At 45.8% G+C, this 23,351-nt stretch overlaps 2 protein-coding genes across 2 annotated transcripts in view; both read right to left on the bottom strand.

Annotated features, from left to right (window-relative positions):
* ANO3 (anoctamin 3) overlaps positions 1-23,351 on the bottom strand; it is a 511,447-nt gene that overhangs the window by 233,755 nt on the left and 254,341 nt on the right. The window lies entirely within an intron of this gene.
* Positions 13,099-18,588, bottom strand: LOC129324873 (uncharacterized). The gene is made up of 2 exons (XM_054972311.1): positions 17,668-18,588; positions 13,099-14,128 (listed from the first exon to the last, which is right to left on the bottom strand). The coding sequence occupies exons 1-2, from the start codon at positions 18,077-18,079 to the stop codon at positions 13,527-13,529; spliced, it is 1,014 nt and encodes a 337-aa protein (XP_054828286.1). The 5' UTR covers positions 18,080-18,588; the 3' UTR covers positions 13,099-13,526.

Below are 23,351 nucleotides of genomic sequence, written 5' to 3'. Positions count from 1 at the left end.
ATGTCGTCATGCAACCCCGGGACAATGCCTGGGAGGCCTGTTCCCACGCCTTCCCCCCTGCTGGCTAGACGAATGGTGGCAGGGAGTGGGGGTGGACAGTGGTAGCAGGGGATTCCCTGCTATCCCCAGGTGGCAGGTAACCCTAAACAAAATGGCTATCAGCAATTTAGAGCCAGATGGGGATTCAGTTTATAGTTTAGCCAATGGTGGGCTTTTCTATACCTGGTTTTTGCTACAGCATGGCATCTTAACTGCATTGGTTTCCCCCCTCACATTGTAGTTTACTGGTGGTTGCTGTCTTTTAAATTTTTTTTCCCAAAGGTGATCTGGGAAAAAAAAAGTTGGAAAAAATGGGGGAGAATGGGACAGCTATGACCAGCAAATACTGTGGTAAAGAAGAGGTAAACCCCAAAGCAGTTAAGTCAAACTGATATTGATGGCCAGTGATATTCAGGATAAAACAAAGTTTGTTTCCAGGGCTTTTTTTTTTTTTTTTGCTAAAACGAGCTGGAACTCCATTCCAGCAGCTCTCCAAAAAGATCACGTGAGCATGTGTTCTCCTCCCCTCCCTCTCAGCCAGCCCTCACCCTGTGTGTTAATGATGTTGTATCTTCTGTTGTGTGTCCTCCCTTTAAACTCTCCCCGGTAGTTATGTTAAATCCCCTGTAATTCTCCTCTTTTAATTTTGATACCTCTTTATTGACTTAACAATAGAGATGGGCACAATCAACATTACGATAGGAATATACCCCCGATAATGGCGTTTGCACCATCGGGACCCGGCTGATGGGTGCCGTCCACAGCAACAGATCCAGTGGTGGGGGGGGGGGCGCTTGTTCGGGGCTTGATCGGGTCAATCGGTATCTGATCGTGATCCAGACACTCTGGCGCCAGCAATCTATTGCCCTGGCAATGGAGCCAGGGGAATGCCTGAGCTGTGTTTCTCCTCCTTCTGTTGCCCTGGAAACGCACTCACCAGTTGGGAGAAGAGACCCAGGGGAGGGAGGGGGAAGGGGGTGTTCTGTAGCCATGGGCACTACAAATGTTTTTTGCTTTTTTAAAAAACGGGGCTTTGTAGGAGGAATGGCTGTTTTTCTGTCACTCTCTGTTTTTAACCTGCTTTTAAAACACTGTATGTTGTGGGAAAACCTCATTCACGGCTCTGTGTGTGTGTTTAAAATATGCTTTTGGAAGACTGGCTGCTTGCTTTTAAAATTGGGTGGGAAGGAATGGAGGATTCTGTCCCTGCTTTTTTTTAAAAGCTGGCTGAAACATGTTGACGGGGTGTCTCTCTCTCTCTATTTGGAGAGGCAGGGAAGGGTTAAAAACTCCCCCCCTCTGCTCTAAGTGTGTGTGTGTGTGTGTGTGTGTGAACGTCCCCTCCCTGAGGGGAGGCGGCTCGTCACCGGGTTAAAAACTCCCCCCCTGCTCTAAGTGTGTGCGAACGTCCTCTCCCTGAGGGGAGGCGGCTCGTCACCGGGTTAAAAACTCCCCCCCTGCTCTAAGTGTGTGCGAACGTCCTCTCCCTGAGGGGAGGCGGCTCGTCGCCGGGTTAAAAACTCCCCCCTGCTCTATGTGTGTGTGTGTACGTCCCCTCCCTGAGGGGAGGCGGCTCGTTGCTGTGTTAAAAACTCCCCACCTGCTCTAAGTGTGTGTGAACATCCCCCCCCCGAGGGGAGGTGGCTTGTCGCTGGGTTAAAAACTTCCCTCCCCTCTGCTCTAAGTGTAAGTGTGTGTGTGAACATCCCCTCCCTGAGGCCCGGTGGTCACCACCACCACCCACCTTCCCACATAGCTGGGAACAGTGGGGCGCCCCTCCATTTTGGCCTCCCCGATCCACGGTTCGGAAATGGGAGTTGATCGGTGTGGATCAGTGATTTGGGGTTGTCACTGCCGCAGATCCACGATCAGCTTGATCGGTAATTTTATTTGGATTGTGCCCACCTCTACTTAACAATTAAAAAGGATATACTGTTTTTAATCAATCCCCACAGTCCAGATGAAGGGGGGTGGGAAGGGTGAAAATTTACAGAGCCCTTTCTGTGTATGATCTGAATTGCCTGGAGCTTTGTGGAACAAGGTAGCACATGGGCAATAAAGGGATTAACAATGTAGTTGGACCTGTACAGTATGGAAGTTGTAGGCAATAAGGATTCTGGGAGCTGTAGTAAAAGAATGTGCAGCTTTTTGCAATGGCCGTCCCCAGGGATGTGAGGGGAGACAGTTCTTTCAGCGCAGTCTGATTTTTCCCTACTAAATGCAGCAAATGGTCCCAAATGAGGACCTGCTTTTAAAAACGTATTTTCAGTTTGCTTAAAAATACACAGGTCAGTTGTGCCCTTCTTTTTTTCTCCTTTCCTATATTCACTTTCTTGAATTCTGGTACACTAGCAAATAGGCTTTCCTGTTGGGTGGAATTCTTGTGTTCTTTATATTTTGCCAAAGAAATTGCATGTGTGTGACATTTTTACTATACCTTCCTTTACTCTTTACCTGTGTTAGTAGATTTGTAATAACTCATTTCTCATATGTGCACCAAGTGAAACTGCAAGTGCACACTTGAAAATTCATTGGGGTTCTATTTTTTGTTTAAATTTAGGCTTCATTGAGGGACATTGAATTTTATTTTGTGGGTAGTTCCAGGTGCATTACATTTGCTTTTTTAAAAAAAACAATCTGTGCATAGTGTTTATTTCATTTCCATGGTCAGTCATTTTGCATACTCCAAGTCTTGTTTTTGCACCATGAAAATGTTAACATAAATATTTTTTAGGCAAGAGATGTGGTTTACCATTGCCTGCCTCTGCGAAACAACCCTGGAGGGATTGCCTACTTAGCTTTCGAGATCTAAGATCAGGGTAGCCTGGGTTGTCCTGGTCTGGGCTCAGGTGGTATACTGCCCCAGGTAATTCTTATGGTCTTGTTCTACACAACTTGTGGTTCAAATGTCCCTCAGCCAATCATGATAAGAGACAGACGCAGAGTCCTGTGGATGAAGCAGTCTATAAACGTTTATTAAACAATGGAGGAATGATGGTTACACAGAGAGTAAAAGGTCTCCTCATGTCCAACGTTCATCAAAGTTACAATAGTAGTGCAAAACAATTAATAACCTTTGGGTTAATTATAATATTTGTTATTCTATTGGCTCAGAAAATACAGTGGCCCCCATTGGCTCAAGTGGGTGACCACCTTTCATGATACAAGTGTCCAGGGGTATTCTTATTGGAAGAAACAACTTAGGTCAATAGCACAATTACAATATTACCCGATTGCCATTGCTTATCTTATCTGTCCTTGTTCTATCTCTAGAAGTAACATCTCTCTTCCTTTCCCACACATCTCTTTCATAGGTTTTTCATTCTTGCCCATTCCTCTGGTCCATGTAACATTTAGCAAAGGCACCCCAATGTTGCTTTTGCCAACCTTGTGGGTTTCAAGCAGAGAATATTTCTCTGGGTTCCGTGGGAGGGGAATGTTCTCCCTTCCCTAGGAATGTGCTTAAAGTTACCTTCAGCACCCATTCCTCTGCTTTGAGATTTCCTCCCAGCCTTGAAAGTTTCTTTTAATATAATTAACTTGCAGCTAGCTTTCTCCTCTCAGTAACACGTTCTTCTTTCCCATTCTTTCATTGCAACATTTTGCATAAGCAGTTTTACAAAGAGTTTTTGGTATCAAGCCATAAACAGGTGTCTGGAAAGCACAGTCTACCTTGTAGCAAGCTCCACAGTGTCTGATCTCACTTCTCACAGTGATTCACATGTATAACATATATTCTGCTTTGGTCTTTAGTTTCAAGTCTCATTTTCTTGCAAGTTGCATTACAAATACTACATTAGCTCCTGAGAATAATAAAAGTACACGACAATAGTAAAAGACACATAGAGGTACATAAAATCTCCTTCATTAAATCTACTTCCCACAGTCTCAAGCCTATGCTTGGTCTCATCTTGCTCATCCCTGATTTAGACTGGGGTGTGCAGAGAGAGGGAAGAGTTCTGGCCCTTTGAACTCAGTTTGCTTTTGCTAATCAAAGCTGTGTTCCCTGTGCTATGGTAGCATTTTAAAAGAAAAAAGATGTTTCATTTTCCCTTTAAAATGCTTAAAACAATACAAGAAGCCCAGTTAGAATAAGTGTGAATATACCTTTCATCCACACATTTCTAATCATTTTTAAAGTCCCTAACACCCTCTAGCAGTTGCCACTTAATGAGGCAGTGAATTCCATATATTACAGATGCAATCTTTAATATCCAGAGGAGTTAGCCATGTTAGTCTGTAGTTGCAAAATAGTAAAAAGTCCAGTAACACACTTAAGACTAACCAACTTTATTGAGGCATAAGCTTTTGAGAACCACATACATAAACCTTATTATCTAATGGGAGAGCCTTGTTATTGATTGCCCCTGAGTCATGGAAAGAGTTTGGGGAAAATGGGTTCAAAACCATACAATTACGAACTTCCGGTTTGGGATTCATGGAGGTCTAACGCAGCTCCATTTGTGGAGCTGACCGGATTGCCGTTTTAACCGGCCGGAGGGGTGAAAATAACCCGCGGCCGACTGCTCTCAGGTGGGGAGCAGGCAAAGAACGCTCAAGACCCTAGGGTGAGTTAGATCTCGGACGAGGGGGGGCTCTACACAAGGAGTCTCCCCCCCGATCCTTGAGGTCCCACCTTGCGACGGGTCGGCTATAATCTCTGCGGCAATTTTGGGGCCAATTCGGCTGGCATAAGACCTACATACCCAAGCTTCGATCGGGGAGGGAAGTCGAGAGGAGAATTTAAGATCGAAACAGCGATTACAACCCGAGAAAGCTGGAGAGAAGGTAAAGATCGCTATCTCTTGAAACGGGACAGATTGACAAAAACAGAGAGGAAAGAAAGTAGACTTTTAAACTGCAACAGACTAGTGAAAAGGAGGTGAAGACTCGGCAGGAGTTGTATTTTAAAAGAGACTAAGTTTAAAGAAGTTATTACAAAAATCGGACTATTGTTTTGAATACCTGTGGTTTTGGAGCTGTGGGAAAAAGACACCATCGCGAGACCTGCTGTGGGAAGACGGGAGACAGGAAGTGCGTAACAACAATAGAGTGGCTGGAGGGAAGCGGCCCTTGCCAAAGGACAGGAAGTGGGGAATCGCCATCTTTGAAAGTGGAAGGGTCGTGGCTTCAGCGGAAGAGGAAGTAGGCCATCTTGGATTATAATAACATAGAGAAACCATAGAGAAAAGACGCCCGACATTTTGGATATAAAAAATTAATTTTGGCAAAGATTGGGACATTTAAAAAAAAAAGGAAAACGTTTAATTATACGCCACGGAGCTGAGGAAGAGAGCAGATTCGTGGGAGCGAGCTAAAGCAAGCCCCACGATGTCGAAAAAAGAGTGGCAATCGGCAATAGAAAACTTGGACAAAAAACTTATAGACATGATGAAAGAACTTAAGGACACGAAATTGGAGCTTATTAAAGAGGTCAAGGAAGTTACACAGACAGTAAAGTCGGAGCTGTCAGAAGTGAAAAAAGGTGTGGAAACGATTAGCAGTGAATTACAAGGAACGCAGCAGAGAGTTAAAACAGTAGAAGACGCGATGGAGAATTTAATAGACACGCAACAAACAGAGATGAGGCTGGTGAAGGGGAGGATGTCAGTTGCAGAAACTAAACACATGGAGAAGCAGCTTCGTTTTCGTGGTCTGCCAGAAGTGGAAGGGAAGTCAGCGCAAGAACAGATGACTGAGGTGTTGGCTGATTACCTGGGGAAGGAGGAGGAGGAAATTGTGGCTATCCTAGATGTGGCGTATCGTGTGAACTCGAGAATTGCAACCCAGAGGAAACTACCAAGGGATGTGATTGTGCAGTTTACAACTAGAAATATGAAAGAGAGGATTGTGACCAAACAATTTCAAGATCCATTGGAGATTGATGGCAAGACGATTATTATAATGAAGGAACTGCCCAGATCAGTGTTATTGGACAGGAAAAAATATAGAGTGCTAATTCAGACTTTGAAGGACATGAATATCAGATACAGATGGGAGTTACCGGAAGGAGTGTCCTTTGAGTTTGGAGGGGCAAAAAAACGCATCAGATCTGAGCGGGAGATGGAGAGATTTATCAAGGACAATGAAAAAGACTTACCAACAAAACCATGAATATGGAGTGTAAAGTATTATCTTGGAATGTAAATGGACTAAACTCACCGAATAAGAGAAAAAATATTTTTCATTGGCTACTAAAACAAAAATGTGATATTGTTTGTTTGCAGGAGACCCACATTAGAAAACAGGATGTAAAATATTTAAAATCTGGAAAATTGGGCAAAGAATTTGTAGCGGCTTCCAACAAGAAAAAAAGAGGAGTGGTGTTGTATATAAAAGAGGAGCTGCAGCCAAAATTTGTTATGAGAGATGTGGAAGCTAGATTTGTAGCAGTGGAATGTAATTGGAACTTAAAGAGAGTGTTGGTAGTCGGACTTTATGCACCTAACGGTGCAAAGGAAAGCTTCTTTGAGGACTTAAGGAAGCACCTAGACGATCTTGTATATGACCAGATAATTCTTGCTGGAGATTTCAATGGAGTGACAGATTTGGAATTAGACAAAAAGACTACAAAAGCACAAAAGAAAAGAGGACTATTGCCAAAGCTTTTTTTTGAGTTGATTCAACAAGAGACTCTCGAAGACGTATGGAGGAGAGAATATCCTAAAACCAAACAGTTTACTTTTTATTCTGCAAGGCATCTTACATTATCAAGAATTGATATGATCTGGGCCTCAAAGGACTTAGCGCTATGGACTAAGGAGGTAGAAATAATGCCGATGGTAGGCTCAGATCACAACCCAATTATGTGGAAATTTGGAAAAAGGAGAAAAAGGAAAGCCTGGAGAATAAATGAGGACCTGTTACAGGAAAGTGAGAATATGGAAACACTGAGAAGAGAGACTAAGTTTTTTATACAATACAACGTGAATAAAGAAGTACCAACCAGTAAAGTTTGGGACGCGTACAAGGCGGTTGTAAGGGGCATACTAATGGACTTAAATGGTAGAGCAAGGAAAAAGAAAGAGGAGAAAAGACAAGAGATTGAGGAGAAAATAAAGGCCAAAGAAGTACAGTTAAAAAAGAGACCAGGGAAAAAGAAAATACATCAGGAAATCAAAATTCTTCAAGAACAGTTAACAGCAATGAGTAACAAAGAATTGGAGTGGAACCTTAAAAGACTGAATCAAAAAGCTTTTGAGGGTGCTAATAAACCTGGGAAATATTTGGCATGGCAATTAAAGAAGAAAAGGGAAAAGAAAATAATAAATAAAATTTGTGAAGAAAACAAAACGTATTTGGAGCAGACTACCATTAGCAGAGCCTTTTATAAATTTTACGCTAAGCTGTATAATAAAAAAGAAGTAAACAAAGAATCAATAGCATCATATTTGGAGAAAACCAAACTTCCAGAGATCTCGGAAGCTTGGAGAAATAAGCTGAACAGTGAAGTAACTGATGAGGAAATAAATATGGCAATACAATCCGCAAATCTAGGAAAGGCGCCAGGGCCAGATGGACTTACGGCTAAATTTTATAAGACAATGGCTAATGAACTGGCACCATTCCTAAAAGAGGTGATGAACGGAGTTTTTAGGGATCAAAGAATTCCAGACACTTGGAGCGAAGCGAATATATCATTGATCCCAAAAGAGGGCCAAGATCTGACTAGCGTGAAAAATTATAGGCCTATATCACTACTCAATAATGACTATAAAATTTTTGCGAAGATATTGGCGGAGAGATTGAAGGGGTGGCTCTCGGAAGTCATAGAGGAGGAACAAGCAGGCTTTTTGCCAGACAGACAAATAAGAGACAACTTAAGGACAGTGATCAATGCTATTGAATACTACGACAAGCGTTGTGACAAAGAGGTTGGTTTCTTCTTTGTAGATGCTGAAAAAGCGTTTGACAATTTAAACTGGGACTTTATGTTTGCCACTATGGAAAAGCTACAACTGGGAGAAAGATTCGTCAGAGCAATCAAGGAAATCTATAGGGACCAGACTGCAGCAATTGTAGTGAATGATGAATTGACCAAAAAATTGACGATTAGTAAAGGAACAAGACAAGGTTGCCCGTTATCTCCATTGTTGTTCATTTTAGTATTGGAGATTCTGATGATACAAATTCGACAAGATGAGGAAATACGAGGAATAAAAATAAAGGACTATTCATATAAGGTCAGAGCATTTGCAGACGACATAATGTTAATTGTAGAAGACCCACTGGAGAACATGCCAAAAGTGATAGACAAGATCAAGGAGTTTGGAGATTTGGCAGGTTTCTTCATTAACAAAAAGAAGTCAAAGATATTATGCAAAAACATGACTAAGCAGAAACAACAATTGTTAATGGAAACAACGGATTGTGAAGTAACTAGTAAGGTGAAATACTTGGGAGTTGAGCTGACTGCAAAAAATATAGATTTGTTCAAGAATAATTATGAAAAATTATGGACTCAGATAGAGAGAGACTTGATCAAATGGAATAGATTGAACCTGTCATGGTTGGGCAGGATTGCAGCAGTTAAGATGAATGTGTTACCAAGAGTAATGTTTTTGTTACAGACAATACCAATCATCAGAGACTCTAAACAATTTGAAAAATGGCAGAGGAAAATATCAGATTTTGTTTGGGCAGGCAAGAAGCCTCGAGTGAAAGTAAAAGTATTACAAGATGCAAAGGAGAGAGGCGGAATGCAACTGCCCAATCTGAGACTTTACCATGATGCAATCTGCCTAGTTTGGCTAAAAGAGTGGATGACATTAAAGAATAAGAAACTATTAGCCCTAGAGGGATATAAAAAAATTTTTGGATGGCATGCATACCTATGGCATGACAAAGTAAAGGTCAACTCGATGTTCCTGCATCATTTTGTAAGGAGAAGTCTATTTACAATCTGGAAGAAGTATAGAACTTACCTACAAGAAGGAACCCCCTTGTGGGTGGTTCCATATGAGGTGATAGATCCGAGAGCTGTGGATAATGAACAACAATGTTTAACGTACAAAGAAATAACTAAGATTGAAGTATCTAAACTTAGAATAAAGACGCAAGAGGAACTATCACCTAACTATGATTGGTTTCAGTATAGACAGATTAGAGACTTATACAACTCAGACTTTGCAAAAGGGGGCATACGAACAGAGAACTCGGAACTAGAGCAGACCCTTCTTAAAGAAGACAAGAAAAGAATATCCAAGGTATACCAAGTATTGCTGAAATGGTATACTGAGGATGAGATAGTTAAAACACAGATGGTGAAATGGGCTATAAATTTCAATAAAGAAATAACAATGGAGGCATGGGAATACTTGTGGAAAACTACAATGAAGACAACGACGTGTATCAATATTAAAGAGAACATTTTCAAAATGATCTATCGTTGGTACATGACACCAAAGAAGATTGCGCTAGGGAATTTGAATACTTCTAATAAATGCTGGAAATGTAAGAAACATGAGGGCTCCCTCTATCATATGTGGTGGTCGTGTGAGGTAGCTAGGCAGTTCTGGGGGGAAATAATAAGAGAAATGAGTGAAATTTTACAGTTTCAAATAAATAAGAACCCAGAACTCCTGCTGCTAAACTTGGGAATGGAGGGAATTCCAGCCCATCATAGGACGTTGATTTTTTATATGACTGCAGCAGCTAGACTTTTGTATGCGCAGAAATGGAAAGTACAAGAAGTACCAACTATTGAAGATTGGATCTACAAATTGCTGTATATGGCTGAAATGGACAAGATGACAAGAAAACTGAGAGATCTGGACTCAGGGCAGTTCAACACAGACTGGGAGAAGCTGAAACAATACCTGGAGAAGAAATGGGAGGTGGGAGGAAAACTGTGGCAGTTTGAAAACTACTGAAATATAATAAAAGTATAAAAGAGAGGGGTGACTTTACCGGGGGAGGAAGAGAAATGTGAATTTATAAGCAGTTAGATTAATTGATTGAGATATATATAGATATGTATAGGTCAACTGATAGAGAATAATTAATGATAAGGTTTAAACATGAGGATTGACTAACTAACAATATTTTCTTTCTTTGACAAGATTTATATGCACCAAACTGAATGTATAGAAGAGTTAAATTGATTGAGTATCTGAGGAGTTATATAGAATTACCATAAAAAGTTGAAATGAGTAATATATAGAGAACAAATCAAATTGTTTGATTTAAATGTGGGAAATTTTTATGGTTTATGATATATAGGTTTATATAGAACTATTCAAAACTGGAAAATGGGATAAATCGTTTATCTAAAGACGTATAGTTTGGGTGTATAATAATTAAAGGAGTTAATGATGCACTGCTTAATATAATGGAGAATGTATATCTGTTTTAGACAGAGGAATTTAATAGAAGTAAGGGAAAAGGGACAGAGGGTGGGAAAGCTGTTGGAAGTCAACAAAAGGGGGGGAAAGGGAGGGGGTTAGAAACGAAAAATTAGGGGAAAATTGATTGTAATGTAAAAATAAAAATGTTCTAACCCAATAAAAAATTTTTCAAAAAAAAAAAAAAAACAACCATACAATTACTCTGTTGAAGAGTAATTGTATGGTTACACTATCATTTTAGATAGTCCATCATTGTCCCCCTTCCAGACAAAAAAAGTACCTTCACTTGGCAACTGGGTTCTTTATATTGTCATATCCTAGCTCAGAGACTTTTAATCCAGGGAGACACAACATCTGAGAAATCTGTACAGCTTCAGAAGAAAGATAAAATGTTCTCTTCTTCCAGCTTTTTATAGCTCCAGCTAATTCATATTTTTGGTTCTAAGTGATTTTTTGATGTTTAATTGTGAGTAATATTCATGAGTTTATGATGGATTTCTAAAGATGGCTTTGAGCTTCTTTAAAGGTGTCTAAGCAATGTAATTTAAATATGTTCTGATGTAGTTAAACAAGAAGATGTATAAAGGTTAGCCACTTGCTATCAAGACACTTAAAAATCAGAGTAGAAAAATACCTGATATACAAAGAAGGAGGAGATACAGTTACTGATTCTAATAAACTTGTTGTGCCCAGTAAGACCAAGTATTTTTTATGCAGGTAGGAGGGCTGTACTGCAAGGAAATGGCATGACTGTGTAATCCACCTTGAGTCTCAGTGAAGACAGACGATAACACACACACAAACACAGAGAGAGAGAAGGCAGCTAAAAGCCTGCTACATACTTTTTATTTGCATGTAACTGAGTCGCACTCTTAAATATGGAAACTAAACTACCACACTCATTAACAAAACCTTGCAAGGCATGAAGAAACTCTAAAATTGATTTTGGCTGCTCAAACTGCGTTTTCAATTACAAATTATAGAGCATCCAAAGTAGTAATCTGCAAGCTCTGTTCTCAAAAAAAGTAATTAATGCTTCAAAACAAAATAATCGTGTTTCCTGGAGGAAAAAGAGAAAACAAAACGAGGAACAACATTATACACTTTTGGTCCTGTGACAGATTGAAGATAAAGGCTCTACCTCAATGACTATACAGGCTGAATGAGGTGATCCATTCATAAAACAAATGCATGCTACTGAAGAAATGGATAGTGACTAAAAATGTATAAATCTTCTCCCTGGATCAGCAGACAAGCAACAGGAGGGGAGAGGAAAGGAGAGGAAGGGATTCTGAATTCTTTTCCTGCCCATACCTGTTTCTCTTCAACTTACCTCTCCTAAGACTTAAAATATGTGTCTGTATATCATGTCTCAGGCTTATCATGAATTCACAAATACCCTTACAGTGCAATCTTAAATAGAGTTATTCCAGTCTAAGCCCATTGACTTCAATGGATGAGACTGGAGCAGCTCTGCTTAGGACTGCACTATTAGTCTAGAAATATTGAGGGGGTTTATCTGTGCATTTTTCAAGCAGGAACCTGAAGCAAAAACTGTCTTTCTTAAAACCAAACAAACTTTAATGAATACAGAAACCAATCATATGAAGTGATTCAGTAATATGATGTGGAGCAGATTTGCTGTCACTTGACCACTTTCACTTAGCCAGTTTCTCTTCCTACATCTTACCATATTCCTCTTTTCTGAAGAGATAATCAGTTCTCTCTTTCACAAATTCCAATGTCTCTCCATGCTTTCCTTGTAATGGTGCTCCCACAAACCACCAACATCTCCTTTATGCTCTCATACTTCTGTTCCTGACATTCTGTGGGTCACAGTTTCATCCTCTAATCTGATCATGTTTCTACCCCATCCAAACTCACAGACCTCTCTCTGCATATGCAGTCCTGATTTTGGTGGGGGAATAACTAAGAATCTATTGTACCCCCAGTCGGAAGTAAGAGACAGACACAGGCTTGGATAAAAGGGCCGTTTATTAAATGACCATAACAATAACATTCGGCAAGGGCTAACTGAGCGGTACAGGTCAAGCCCTGGGGTCAGCACCTGACCACCGCCTTGCCTGTCTGGGCGAGCCCCCAATGCCCCGGGTGTAGGCCATCTCCTGAATGGCTGCAACCCGGCCAGCTAGGCCCTGGGATCCCACTCAAGCACCTGTTGCGCCCCAGCTGCCAAGCATGAGGTGAGGTCTTGTTCCCGGGGATCCCCTCAGGCGTCTGCCCTCCCTGACGGTAGCCGCCCATGCATACCGCCCTAACAGCAGACCCTGTTCCCCAACCTTGGGGAATGCCACAGGGGCTCACCAGCCCGCACCCTATTCCCAAAAACTCCTGCCACTATCACCGACGGCTAAACCCAACAATACTCATACCACCGCCATTAGTGCAAGGTAGGCGAAAAACCCCCCTTCCACAACGCCAATCAGGGAAGGAGGGAAAAAATTCCTACCTGGCCCATAAATAGCAGCCGGCTATTCCTGCACTAAAAACAGGGTGAGGTGGGTGGGCCGAGCGCTTGAAAAATCTGACGCCGGGAAGGGGCAGAACGCGCACAAAAGCGCCAAGCTCCGCCCCTTCCCAGAACCCGGATGGAGAGGGAGGGAGTCTGCCTCCTTCTCCTTCCAAGGGCTCCAATTGCCGGCTCCCAGCTTACGCGGCGAGCCGCGGCTGGGAAAGCCGAATTGTACCCCCAGTCGGAAGTAAGAGACAGACACAGGCTTGGATAAAAGGGCCGTTTATTAAATGACCATAACAATAACATTCGGCAAGGGCTAACTGAGCGGTACAGGTCAAGCCCTGGGGTCAGCACCTGACCACCGCCTTGCCTGTCTGGGCGAGCCCCCAATGCCCCGGGTGTAGGCCATCTCCTGAATGGCTGCAACCCGGCCAGCTAGGCCCTGGGATCCCACTCAAGCACCTGTTGCGCCCCAGCCGCCAAGCATGAGGTGAGGTCTTGTTCCCGGGGATCCCCTCAGGCGTCTGCCCTCCCTGACGGTAGCCGCCCATGCATACCGCCCTAACAGCAGACCCTGTTCCCCAACCTTGGGGAATGCCACAGGGGCTCACCAGCCCGCACCCTATTCCCAAAAACTCCTGCCAACGCAAGGGTCAAGCCTCTGCTTAGACCCTCGCGCCCCACAGGTGGCCTAGCGCCACCCGAAGCCCTTGCCGCAGGTCATCTAAAAATAACTCATTGCCCTCAGGTGACATATGGACACCATCTCCTCTGTAGAGGTTGGCAAATTCGGCCCTAATCCTGGGGTGTGGCAGATAAATGCCCAAGCCCTGCCCCAAGGCCTTCCTGATGTCATGGTTGGTCTTACGGCGGGCCCTCTCAATAGCCTTGGGATTCAAAGCCTCCCGCCAAACTCGACGTTGTAGCATCTCGGACCATATAACCAGCACACCAGGCCATCGGTCGTTTATGTATGCTAGGTCCACTGCTACTTGCACTGACAGGGCCTTACCCTGTACCATGCCAAGGTCATTCCCACCCAGGTGGATGACCACAATGTGCGGGGGCGGCTGCAACCGCCCCCTAAACAGGAGAGGCAAGAGGCCCGGCCACCTGAGGCCCCGCCGTCCCTGCCACTCCACTGTGGCCACAGCACTCAGGCCCAACTGGGATCCAATCGGCGTGTTCTTAGCTTGATTGGCCGCCCAAAACACCATGCTGTGGCCACATATCAGGATCCTCCTCCTCTCATGGCCCGACACGGCACCTGGAGAAAGAGCAATTAGTTCGCCATTTAAAATTGCTGTAGGGGTCGGACATAAGACCTGAAAGCTCTCGACCGCCACCTACCCACTTTCTGAATAGCCTGAGGGGGGTATCCCAAAACTGCTGCCGTGGAGGCCGCACCAATCCGAAAGGAATGAGTGCCGAATTTGACCCCCGACAAGCCTAGTTTCTTGAGTGCCCTCTCAGTTACTGTCCAAAATTGATACTTGGTCAAAGGAGCTTGGTCCTCGTGTAAGAACAACAGCCCCTGGGCATCACCCCTAAGTGCGGTGTATTCCTTGAGGGCTTTAACCGGGCACAAGCCCGCCTCAGAACAAGGGCCCAAGTGGAAGGTGATTCCGCGCTGCTGCTGGTCCGTCTTAGACCTCCTAATGCAAATGGAGACGTTGTCTCCCACAAATTTAATATCCCTGGCCATCAAGGCCCTACCCGATAAATCAGAGCGCGATGAAGCAACCAACTCACTAACTCGCAGGGCCCCAAAAAATGCAGTTAACGCTGCTGCATGGAAGAGTTTATGCTCAAACCTGGATGAGCACACTTCAGCCCATGCCGCCCCAAGTCCCCGCAAGACCGAAGGAGATATGGGTTGTCTAGGGTCAGAGGGCGTCCTTTTTTCCCTAGACCATCCCTCCAGCACTTTCCTAATCCTAAAGGCCCCTGTAAATTCCGCTAAGCCCCGTGATTTGCTGGCGAAAGCCAGAGCGGCCAGTTGGCCCCTAATAGATTTAACTGCAAGTCCCCTGTCCCTCTGCACGACGCAAAAGTGCAGTAAATGTTCCTGCGGAACGGGCCAAACATGCTGGAGGTTGGCTGATGACCTAAACTGATGAAACTGTCCTACCGCACGGTCGTAGGCCCGGCGTGTGCTAGGAGCAATGGACAGCTGGATTGCTCTATCTACCTCCGCCGTCCAAGCTCCCACAGCTCCCATGGCATCCTCGCGGGCTGCCTGTCGGCCCAAGGGGCAAGCTGCCAGAATCGTTCCATCTGTTGGTGAGACAAAGCGTCTGCCACACCATTGCTAACGCCTGGAACGTGCCTAGCCCTAAAAAGTATGTTCAGCTGAAGGCATTTAAGTACAAAGGCCCTCACCAGCCGCATCACCCAGGGGGATCTGGAGGTCATGGTGTTGACTACGTGTACCACCGCCAAGTTGTCACACCAGAAGTGGACAGCGTGGTTTGCCAACTGAGACCCCCACAGCCAAAGCGCCACTACCATGGGAAAAAACTCCAAAAACGTAAGGTCTTTGGACAATCCCTGGGCCACCCAATCAGAGGGCCATTGGTCAGCACACCAATGCCCCCTAAAAAAGACTCCGAAACCAGTGGAACCGGAGGCATCAGAGGTGACTTGGAGTTCAGCTTCTAGCAACAAATCCTCCCTCCAGAAAGTCACCCCGTTGAATGCGGCAAGGAACTCCTTCCAGACTAGCAGGTCCTCCCGCATACCTTTATTAATTCGTAAGCGATGATGAGGTAACCGTAAGTTCCCCATAGCATCGCACAGCCGTCTGAGAAAGGGCCTGCCGGGCACAACGGCCTTGCAAGCAAAATTTAAATGGCCAACTAACTGCTGCAACTCAAGGAGGGACACCTTGTCCCTACTCAAGCAGTCCTCCAGTCTCGCTCTAAGGTCTGCCACCTTCTCTAGTGGCAACCGCAGAGTTTGTTGCATGGTATCGAGCTCGATACCTAAAAACGTCAGGATCACCGACGGTCCCTCCGTTTTTTCATGGGCCAAGGGGACCCCTAGCTCCTCAGCAAGCTCAGTAAAGGCTGCCAACAGCCGGGCACACTGCCCCGAACCCGCAGGCCCAGACACCATAAAATCATCTAAATAGTGACAGGTGTCCTTGCAGGCACAGCGGCGACGCAACTCCCATTCCAAAAAGGAACTGAAGCGCTCAAATGCAGAGCAAGATATGGAGCACCCCATGGGTAGGGCCCTGTCCATATAGAACTTGCCCTCAAATGCAAAACCCAGGAGATCAAAGTCTCCCGGGTGAACGGGGAGCAGGCGAAAGGCAGACTTGATGTCGCACTTTGCCATCTCGGCTCCCACCCCGCAGCGTCGCACCACTTTGACTGCTTGGTCAAAGGAGGTGTAATGCACTGAACAGAGTTCCTCGGGTATGTCATCATTCACCGAGCCCCCTCTTGGGAAAGAGAGGTGATGAATGAGGCGGAACTCCCCCGGCGCCTTCTTCGGCACCACCCCTAAAGGAGAAACCCTGAGGGACGGGACAGGGGGGGCATCAAAAGGGCCCAATACCCTACCCTCAGCACATTCCTTTAATATCTTACCACGCACCACATCTTCCATGCCAGCCACTGATTTAAGGTTGGCTGCCATGAAAGGTGTCCTAAGGCCGTGAAACGGAATACGAAATCCAAACTTAAAACCTGAAATTAAATACTCAGCGTCCCGACGCCGCGGGTAGACCTGAAGCCATTCCTCAAGTACCCTCAGCCTTACCGGGCTGGGACCCTTTGCCAGCACCAGGCTGCTGGCCGCCGCCGCCCCCAAATCGCTTTCCTCCCTGGCCACCCTGCCGTCCCTTGGGACAGGCAGAGTGGGCATGGGGTCCAGCACAAGTGGGGCACTCGTGCCGGAATTTACATGCTCGCTTAAAACAGACCCCTTTGGACATGAAGTCCCAGCAGAGCAGCCGTGATTGAACCAGCTGCCCCGCAGGGGTGCGGGGACCCAAACCTTGAACTGGCTTGATAATCAAATGACCGCTATCGGTCCTATCCCCCACCGTTGACTTTGAAGGAGTCATGACCTGGACCCAAAGCTGGACCCAAATCTGATCCCACGGCAAACTAGGGGTTAAGGCGGCCCGCATTCGAAATTCCTCATCGTAGCGCAGCCAGGCCCCACCCTCAAAATCAGTATAACCCCTGTAAATAATGTTCATGTATTGAAACAGGGGAAGGGCCCTATGCGGCTGCGCCCTGGCCAGAACACCCGCATACACCAAAAACCCTGGAAGCCAATGGGCCCAGGTTCTATCGATCCGCCTCCGGCGGATCCGCTCCTTGTCCCTATCCTCAAGATCATCTTTATCCTTCTTCTCCAGTTCCCTGAAGAGAAGGGTAAAGACATCAACATATTCTCCCCGCAAAATCTTCTCACGGGTGGCCTGCGTCAGGTGATCCCCCAATGGCAGCGCCGTATCCCCCGTAGGTAGGGCCCTATACGGAACCACACCAAATCCTTGCATCCCATAGGGGGGCAGGCCAGGCTGAGTCCCGTAACCATAGGGCCAACCAGTGCTCGATGAATTATGCCCCTGCCCGTCCCAGGCAGCGGCCCCTGACGGCAACTGCTGGCACAAGGAGCCACTGGCACACGTAGGCCAAATGGGCTGTCCTAATGGGGGCCAAACTTGTGCGTTATAACCGCCAGAGGTGGAAGGAAGCGACACCCCAGAAGGAGTGGACTGCCCTCCAGCCCCCCACGGCCAAACAGCGTTCTGGTGTGTGTGCAAGTGCGCCTGATATTCCGTACCTTCAGCCAGAGGAGAGTCCACCGCCACAGCCACCTGTCCACAGTCCCCAGGCCCAGGCAGATAGCCTTCTCCTTCCGCTTCAGGCGCAGTAGGATGATGATGATGACTGGAGCTAGGTTCCCCTGTACTCAGGGCTGTCATCTTCTCTAGTGCCAACAGACGAGAGGCAAATTCTTTGTTAAATCCCACTTTTGCGACTCGTTTCGCACCCCTACGTGGCTGAGGTAAATCTCCACCCACTGCCAAACCCGCTGCCCTTTTTTCCAGAGCGGCCATGCGCTCCATCAACTCCTGCCTACTAGGGCCATCCTCATCATCCGATGAGGACAGAGTTGGAGGAGGTTTCTTGGGTGCAAGCCGTTTCACCGGCTGTTTGCCCTTGGAAGGGCCCCCTCCCTTTTTGGGTGGCATGCTTTAGCAGGCTCAAGGTGAGGTACAAGAAACAAAAGTATCAGCCTCGTCCCAGTAGGTGTCACCAGAAGCCCTTGTCAGAGCAGTTACAGCTCTCTCCAATAGGAGTCGCCCAACCTCCCCAGTAACAAGCCAAGGCTGCAGTGACCACACTCCCCTAAAGATGTCGCACAACTTTCCCCAGCAACAGGAGTCACCTGCAGTGCGGCTAACACCCACCAGGTGGTATCAGCCACACACACCCAGCCAAATGACCCCCCTACAAGAAGCCAACGGCCTACAGCAATGGGGGAGGGGTGATGGGGGGAATAATAGCCCCGGGGGGGAGCCCCTAACGGGTCCGAAAAGCCCACCAGGCAAGGGTAGTGCCACGGGCAAAGCCAGGCCCACTAGGGCCAATTGCTGTAGTGACAGCCCCGAAATGGCTAGCCCACCAAAGCCCCCGGGCCCGAAAAGATCCGCGCCGCGCCGAGCCGCCGATACCGCGGCGGCGGCGCCCCACACACTCCGCCGCCGTTACCACGGCGGCGGCTCCACAACTCCGGGCCGTGCACAGCCCACAGCAGGCCCAGCCGGCCCGGCCAAGCTCCCTGCTGCTGTGCTGCAAAGCGCCGGAGCACGGAGCAAGTCCTCCAACTCCGAGCGCTTGAAAAATCTGACGCCGGGAAGGGGCAGAACGCGTACAAAAGCGCCAAGCTCCGCCCCTTCCCAGAACCCGGATGGAGAGGGAGGGAGTCTGCCTCCTTCTCCTTCCAAGGGCTCCAATTGCCGGCTCCCAGCTTACGCGGCGAGCCGCGGCTGGGAGAGCCGAATTATTTCTTCATCCTGAGTTGTTTTTCATTTACCAAAGGCAATTTCCATCAGTGTACAAAAGGGTCATTGTTGTCAATTCCTCCTTCTATAAACCCCATTTTGCCCTTGATGCTGTTCCTTAGGGTCCCTGTCCGCAGGCAGCAGAATTGTGGGAAGCTTTGTGGGCTGCACTGGGAAATGGGAGGCAGGAAAATTGCTAGTAGATATGCTCCTGCTAGGGAGTTTCCATGTTGCTAAACATACCATGTTAACTAGTTACGCTTTCTTTCAGAAAAATTTCATCTCTGTCCTTGGCTTTATACTTGTATGACATATGCCCCACTCACTCCTTCACTGTGAGGTAGATTTTCCCTCAAAAACTGCCAAGGTTGTTTTCTGGGGCTGGGAAGCCTTTGGTAGTGTGTATCTGGGTTTAACTTCTCACTGGCTAATCACAGAGAGTGGGGAGCAGCATGTCAATCATCTTCCCTTCAGGCAGTTGTTTTAACCCTTAACTTTCTACTCTCTGGATGCAGCATTTGGTAATCCTTGCATTTAAAATGCCCGTTCTGTCACAGCTTGTTTCACATTTTCTGCTACTATTCCATATTGTATCTGTTCATTGAATGTTGCTTATTATTGTATTTTGGTCAGTGAATGTCTTGTTGATTATACTGTATTTCACTTGCATGGTGTAATCCTACCTCAGTAAGAAAGGTGGACTATAAATACATAATCTACTCATTCACAGCTCACAAAAGGATGCATGTTTATCTTCATTAAGAACAGATCAAATAGAAATTTTTGTGAAGGTTTCTGTGAAGATACCAATATTTGAAATAATTATGGTTTATCTTTACTAATGTACAAATGGACTTAAATAATTATTCTTGTTTGCGGTATTAAAGCAGAAACTGAAGCTTCTCCAGAGACCTTTAAGAAAACAGGCAAGTAATCAGACTTGGCATTCTAAAGATGTAAAAGAAAGCTGGGAAAAAATGCTTCATATATATCACTGAGTAAAAATAGCACAAACCCAATAAAATATTTAGAAGATTTTTAAAAGATATTTTTCAGGTTTCTACAATATAATAGTGTGAACAAAACTATTGACTTCACTACAAATACATTTCTGATTTATCCAATTCCAGGAAGAATGAATTAATAAGTGATGATAAGAGTTAAATAAGGAAGAGGAAATGACACATTTGCAGTGTAATCATATTCAATGTTACTCCAATCTATTGGTTTCACCAGGCTTAGACTGTAGTAAATCTGCTTAGGACTGCAGTGTAAGAGATGCAGTCAACAAATACATTGGGGTTCACCACTCTTTTTGATAAGTATTTCCCATGGCTATCCTGCATAAAAAAAAATGGCTTCATAAATCAAATGTATAAAATAAAAACTTCTGATAATAAAGCAATGAACCACTCTCAGCAGAATTGTTTTAATTTATAACATAAATCTGATAGGTTTTTTTTAGTGATGAATTGTGATTGCTTCCTTAAGTGTTCCAATTTATTTATTTTTATAGATAGACAAGAATTAGGCACTTCTGTGATTAACATCCTGCTTCTTGGACCAGGTATGTTGCTCTGTTCACCATCTTGTAGTCAGGCATCACATTTGGAAACGATGATGTTCCCAGTCAGGAATCCTGACAGCATGACCGTAACATAACACAAGAGACTATGAAGGGAAAAAATGGATTTGGGGCTAAAATAATTTACTGCAGTATCTCAAGTGCATTAATGAAGACTTTTGGCATCAGAACAAATGTTAGTGTTCTAGAACTGCGTTGGCATTACTTCTTCTTAAACTAAATGCACAATGAGCATATTTATTTATTTTTATTTTTATTTATTTTATCATATTTATATTCCACCCTCCCTGCAAGCAGGCTCAGGGTGGATGACAGCATTAAAATATTTTAAACATTTCATATAAAACATTTAAAAGCATTGTACAAAAATATTTTAAAAATAGCAGCACTCTTTTTCTTGATGTCGGCAATACCGTTAATTACAAATAGTGCAACAGTGCAGTTGAACATAGCAGCAGCTTAAGAACAGTGGTGGGCAGCTCTCATAGGGAGGAGAGTAGATGTTGTATCCTCCAGCCAGTGGAGGCCCAGCATCAGCCATAAGCCTGGTGGAACAACTCTGTCTTACAGGCCCGGAGGAAAGATAGTAGATCCTGCCGGGCCCTGGTCTCGGTAGACAGAGCATTCCACCAGGTAGGAGCCAGAACTGAGAAAGCTCTGGCTCTAGTTGAGGCCAGATGGGACTCCTTGGAGCCAGGGACTGATAACAATTTCTTTTCTCCTGATCGGAGGGTCCTCTGGGGAATATATGTGGAGAGACAGTCCCTCAGGTACGCTGGCCCCAGTCTGCACAGGGTCTTATAGGTCAATACCAAGACCTTGAACCTGATCCGATACTCCACTGGCAACCAATGCAGCTCATGCAATATTGGTGTAATATGTGCCCTATTTGGTGCTTTCATAATGATGTGTGCTGCTGCATTTTGCACCAGCTGTAATCTTCGGGTCAGGCACAAGGCTAGGCCTGCATAGAGCGAGTTACAGTAATCTAACCTAGAGATGACTGTTGCCTGGATCACTGTAGTTAAGTCACAGGTAGACAGGTAAGGGAGAAGTTGCCTGGTCTGCCGCAGGTGGAAAAAAGAGACCTGACAACCACTGTGACCTGTGACCTGTGACCTGACCAATGGACCTGTGCCTCCATTTTCAGGGAGGCATCTAGGATCACCCCCAGGCTCTTAACCCTTGGAACTGGCACAAGCTGTGCCCCATCAAGGGTCGGGAGCTGGAGTCCTGAATCCAGTCCCCCGTGGCTCAAGTATAGGACCTCTGTCTTTGTTGGGTTCAGTTTCAGTCAACTCTGTTTCAACCAATCAGTCATGGCTCCAAAAGCATGTTCCAGGACATCTGGGGCTGAGCCAGGCCGGCCATCTATCATCAGATACAGCTGGGTGTCATCTGCATATGCACCCAAGCCCAAAACTTCACACCAGGTGGGCAAGGGGATGCATATAGATGTTAAACAGTAAAGGGGAGAGTATTGCCCCCTGTGGGACCCCGCACACCAATGGGTGACGGGGTGATAATTTCTCCCCAAGCGCTACCCTCTGTCCCCGACCATAGAGAACAGAGACAAGCACTGTAAGGCAGTCCCTTGTATCCCCACATCGGTGAGGCAGTGGGTCAGAAGATCATAATCAACTGTGACAAACACTGCTGACAAATCCAATAGTATCAGCAGCGCCGAACCACCTCGGTCCAGATGTCTGCAAAGATCATCTGTGAGGGTGACCAGCAGCGTCTCTTTCCCATCTCCTGGCCAGAAATCGGACTGAAAGGGATCTAGGGCCAAGACATCATTCAGAAAACCCTGTATCTGCCCCACCACCGCCTGTTCAATCACCTTTCCCAGAAACGGGAGGTTCGAGACTGGGCGATAATTGACCAGGTCATTGGGGTCCAGTGATGATCTCTTCAGGAGAGGTCTCACCACGGCTTCCTTAAGTGGCCCAGGAAAAACTCCAGTGCCCAAGGATGTGTTAACAATGGCCTCCAACGAGGACCGCAGACCATCAGCACTGGCCTTTACCAGACACGATGGACATGGGTCCAGGGGGCACATGGTGGGCCTAACTGATCACAGAGTCTATTCAATCTCCTCCTCCGAGAGGGGACTGAACTGATCAAATATTGACCCTAAAGATGGCCAAGGGGTCTCTAGTTCCTTTACTGTATCAACTGTGGCCGGCAAGTCATGGCGGAGAGACAAAATTTTATCAGCAAAAAAGTTCTAAAAAGTCTCACAGCTAATGACCGAATCCTGAATTTGATGGCCTCCCGCTGTGGTTCGGTGAATGTGATCGAACCACATTGAACAATTTTTCTGGGCGTGAGCTAGCTGATGCAATGGAGGCTGTATAGAACTCTTTCTTTACAGCCTTCACCGCCATCTCATAGGCTTTCATAAACGCCCTATAAGATGATCTTGCCTCTTCGTCATGAGATCGCCGCCACACTCGCTCAAGCCATCTTAGCTCCTGCTTCTTCTCTCAAAGCTCCTCTGTATACCAGGAAGCCCATTTTACACAGGGGCAAAGAGGGTGATGGAGAGCAATTTTGTCAATGCCTTCGGAGAGCCAGCATTGCCAGTCCTCCACCAGCTCATCTAATGAACCGCCGTGGAGCATAGGATCCCACAGAGCATTCTGGAATCCAATTGGATCCATAAATCAGCTCACCACCCTTGCGAGGGGGGGTATCCCCAGTCGAGCCCTCAAAACCGAGTGGTCTGACCATGGCACCAGTTCTATTGCCTCTAGATCTACATCGAGCCCCATCCCAAAGTTTAAGTCTAGCGTGTGGCCTGCTTTGTGTGTGAGGGTTGATACAAATTGGGAGAGTCCCAGTGCTGCCATGGAAGCTACCAGGTCTGCA

The sequence above is a fragment of the Eublepharis macularius genome, chromosome 2 (genome assembly GCF_028583425.1).
Source record: "Eublepharis macularius isolate TG4126 chromosome 2, MPM_Emac_v1.0, whole genome shotgun sequence".
NCBI classification, from domain to species: domain Eukaryota; kingdom Metazoa; phylum Chordata; class Lepidosauria; order Squamata; family Eublepharidae; genus Eublepharis; species Eublepharis macularius.
This window is presented reverse-complemented; position numbering and strand designations above follow the sequence as displayed.

What these genes read in the sequence shown, in the direction of transcription:
- LOC129324873 (XM_054972311.1), bottom strand. Translation starts at nt 18,079, where the DNA reads ATGCCACCCAAAAAGGGAGGGGGCCCTTCCAAGGGCAAACAGCCGGTG. An exon ending in GGACTCTCCTCTGGCTGAAG is followed by an intron (nt 14,129 to 17,667) that starts GTACGGAATATC and finishes CTCTTTCTCCAG; the next exon opens with GTGCCGTGTCGGGCCATGAG.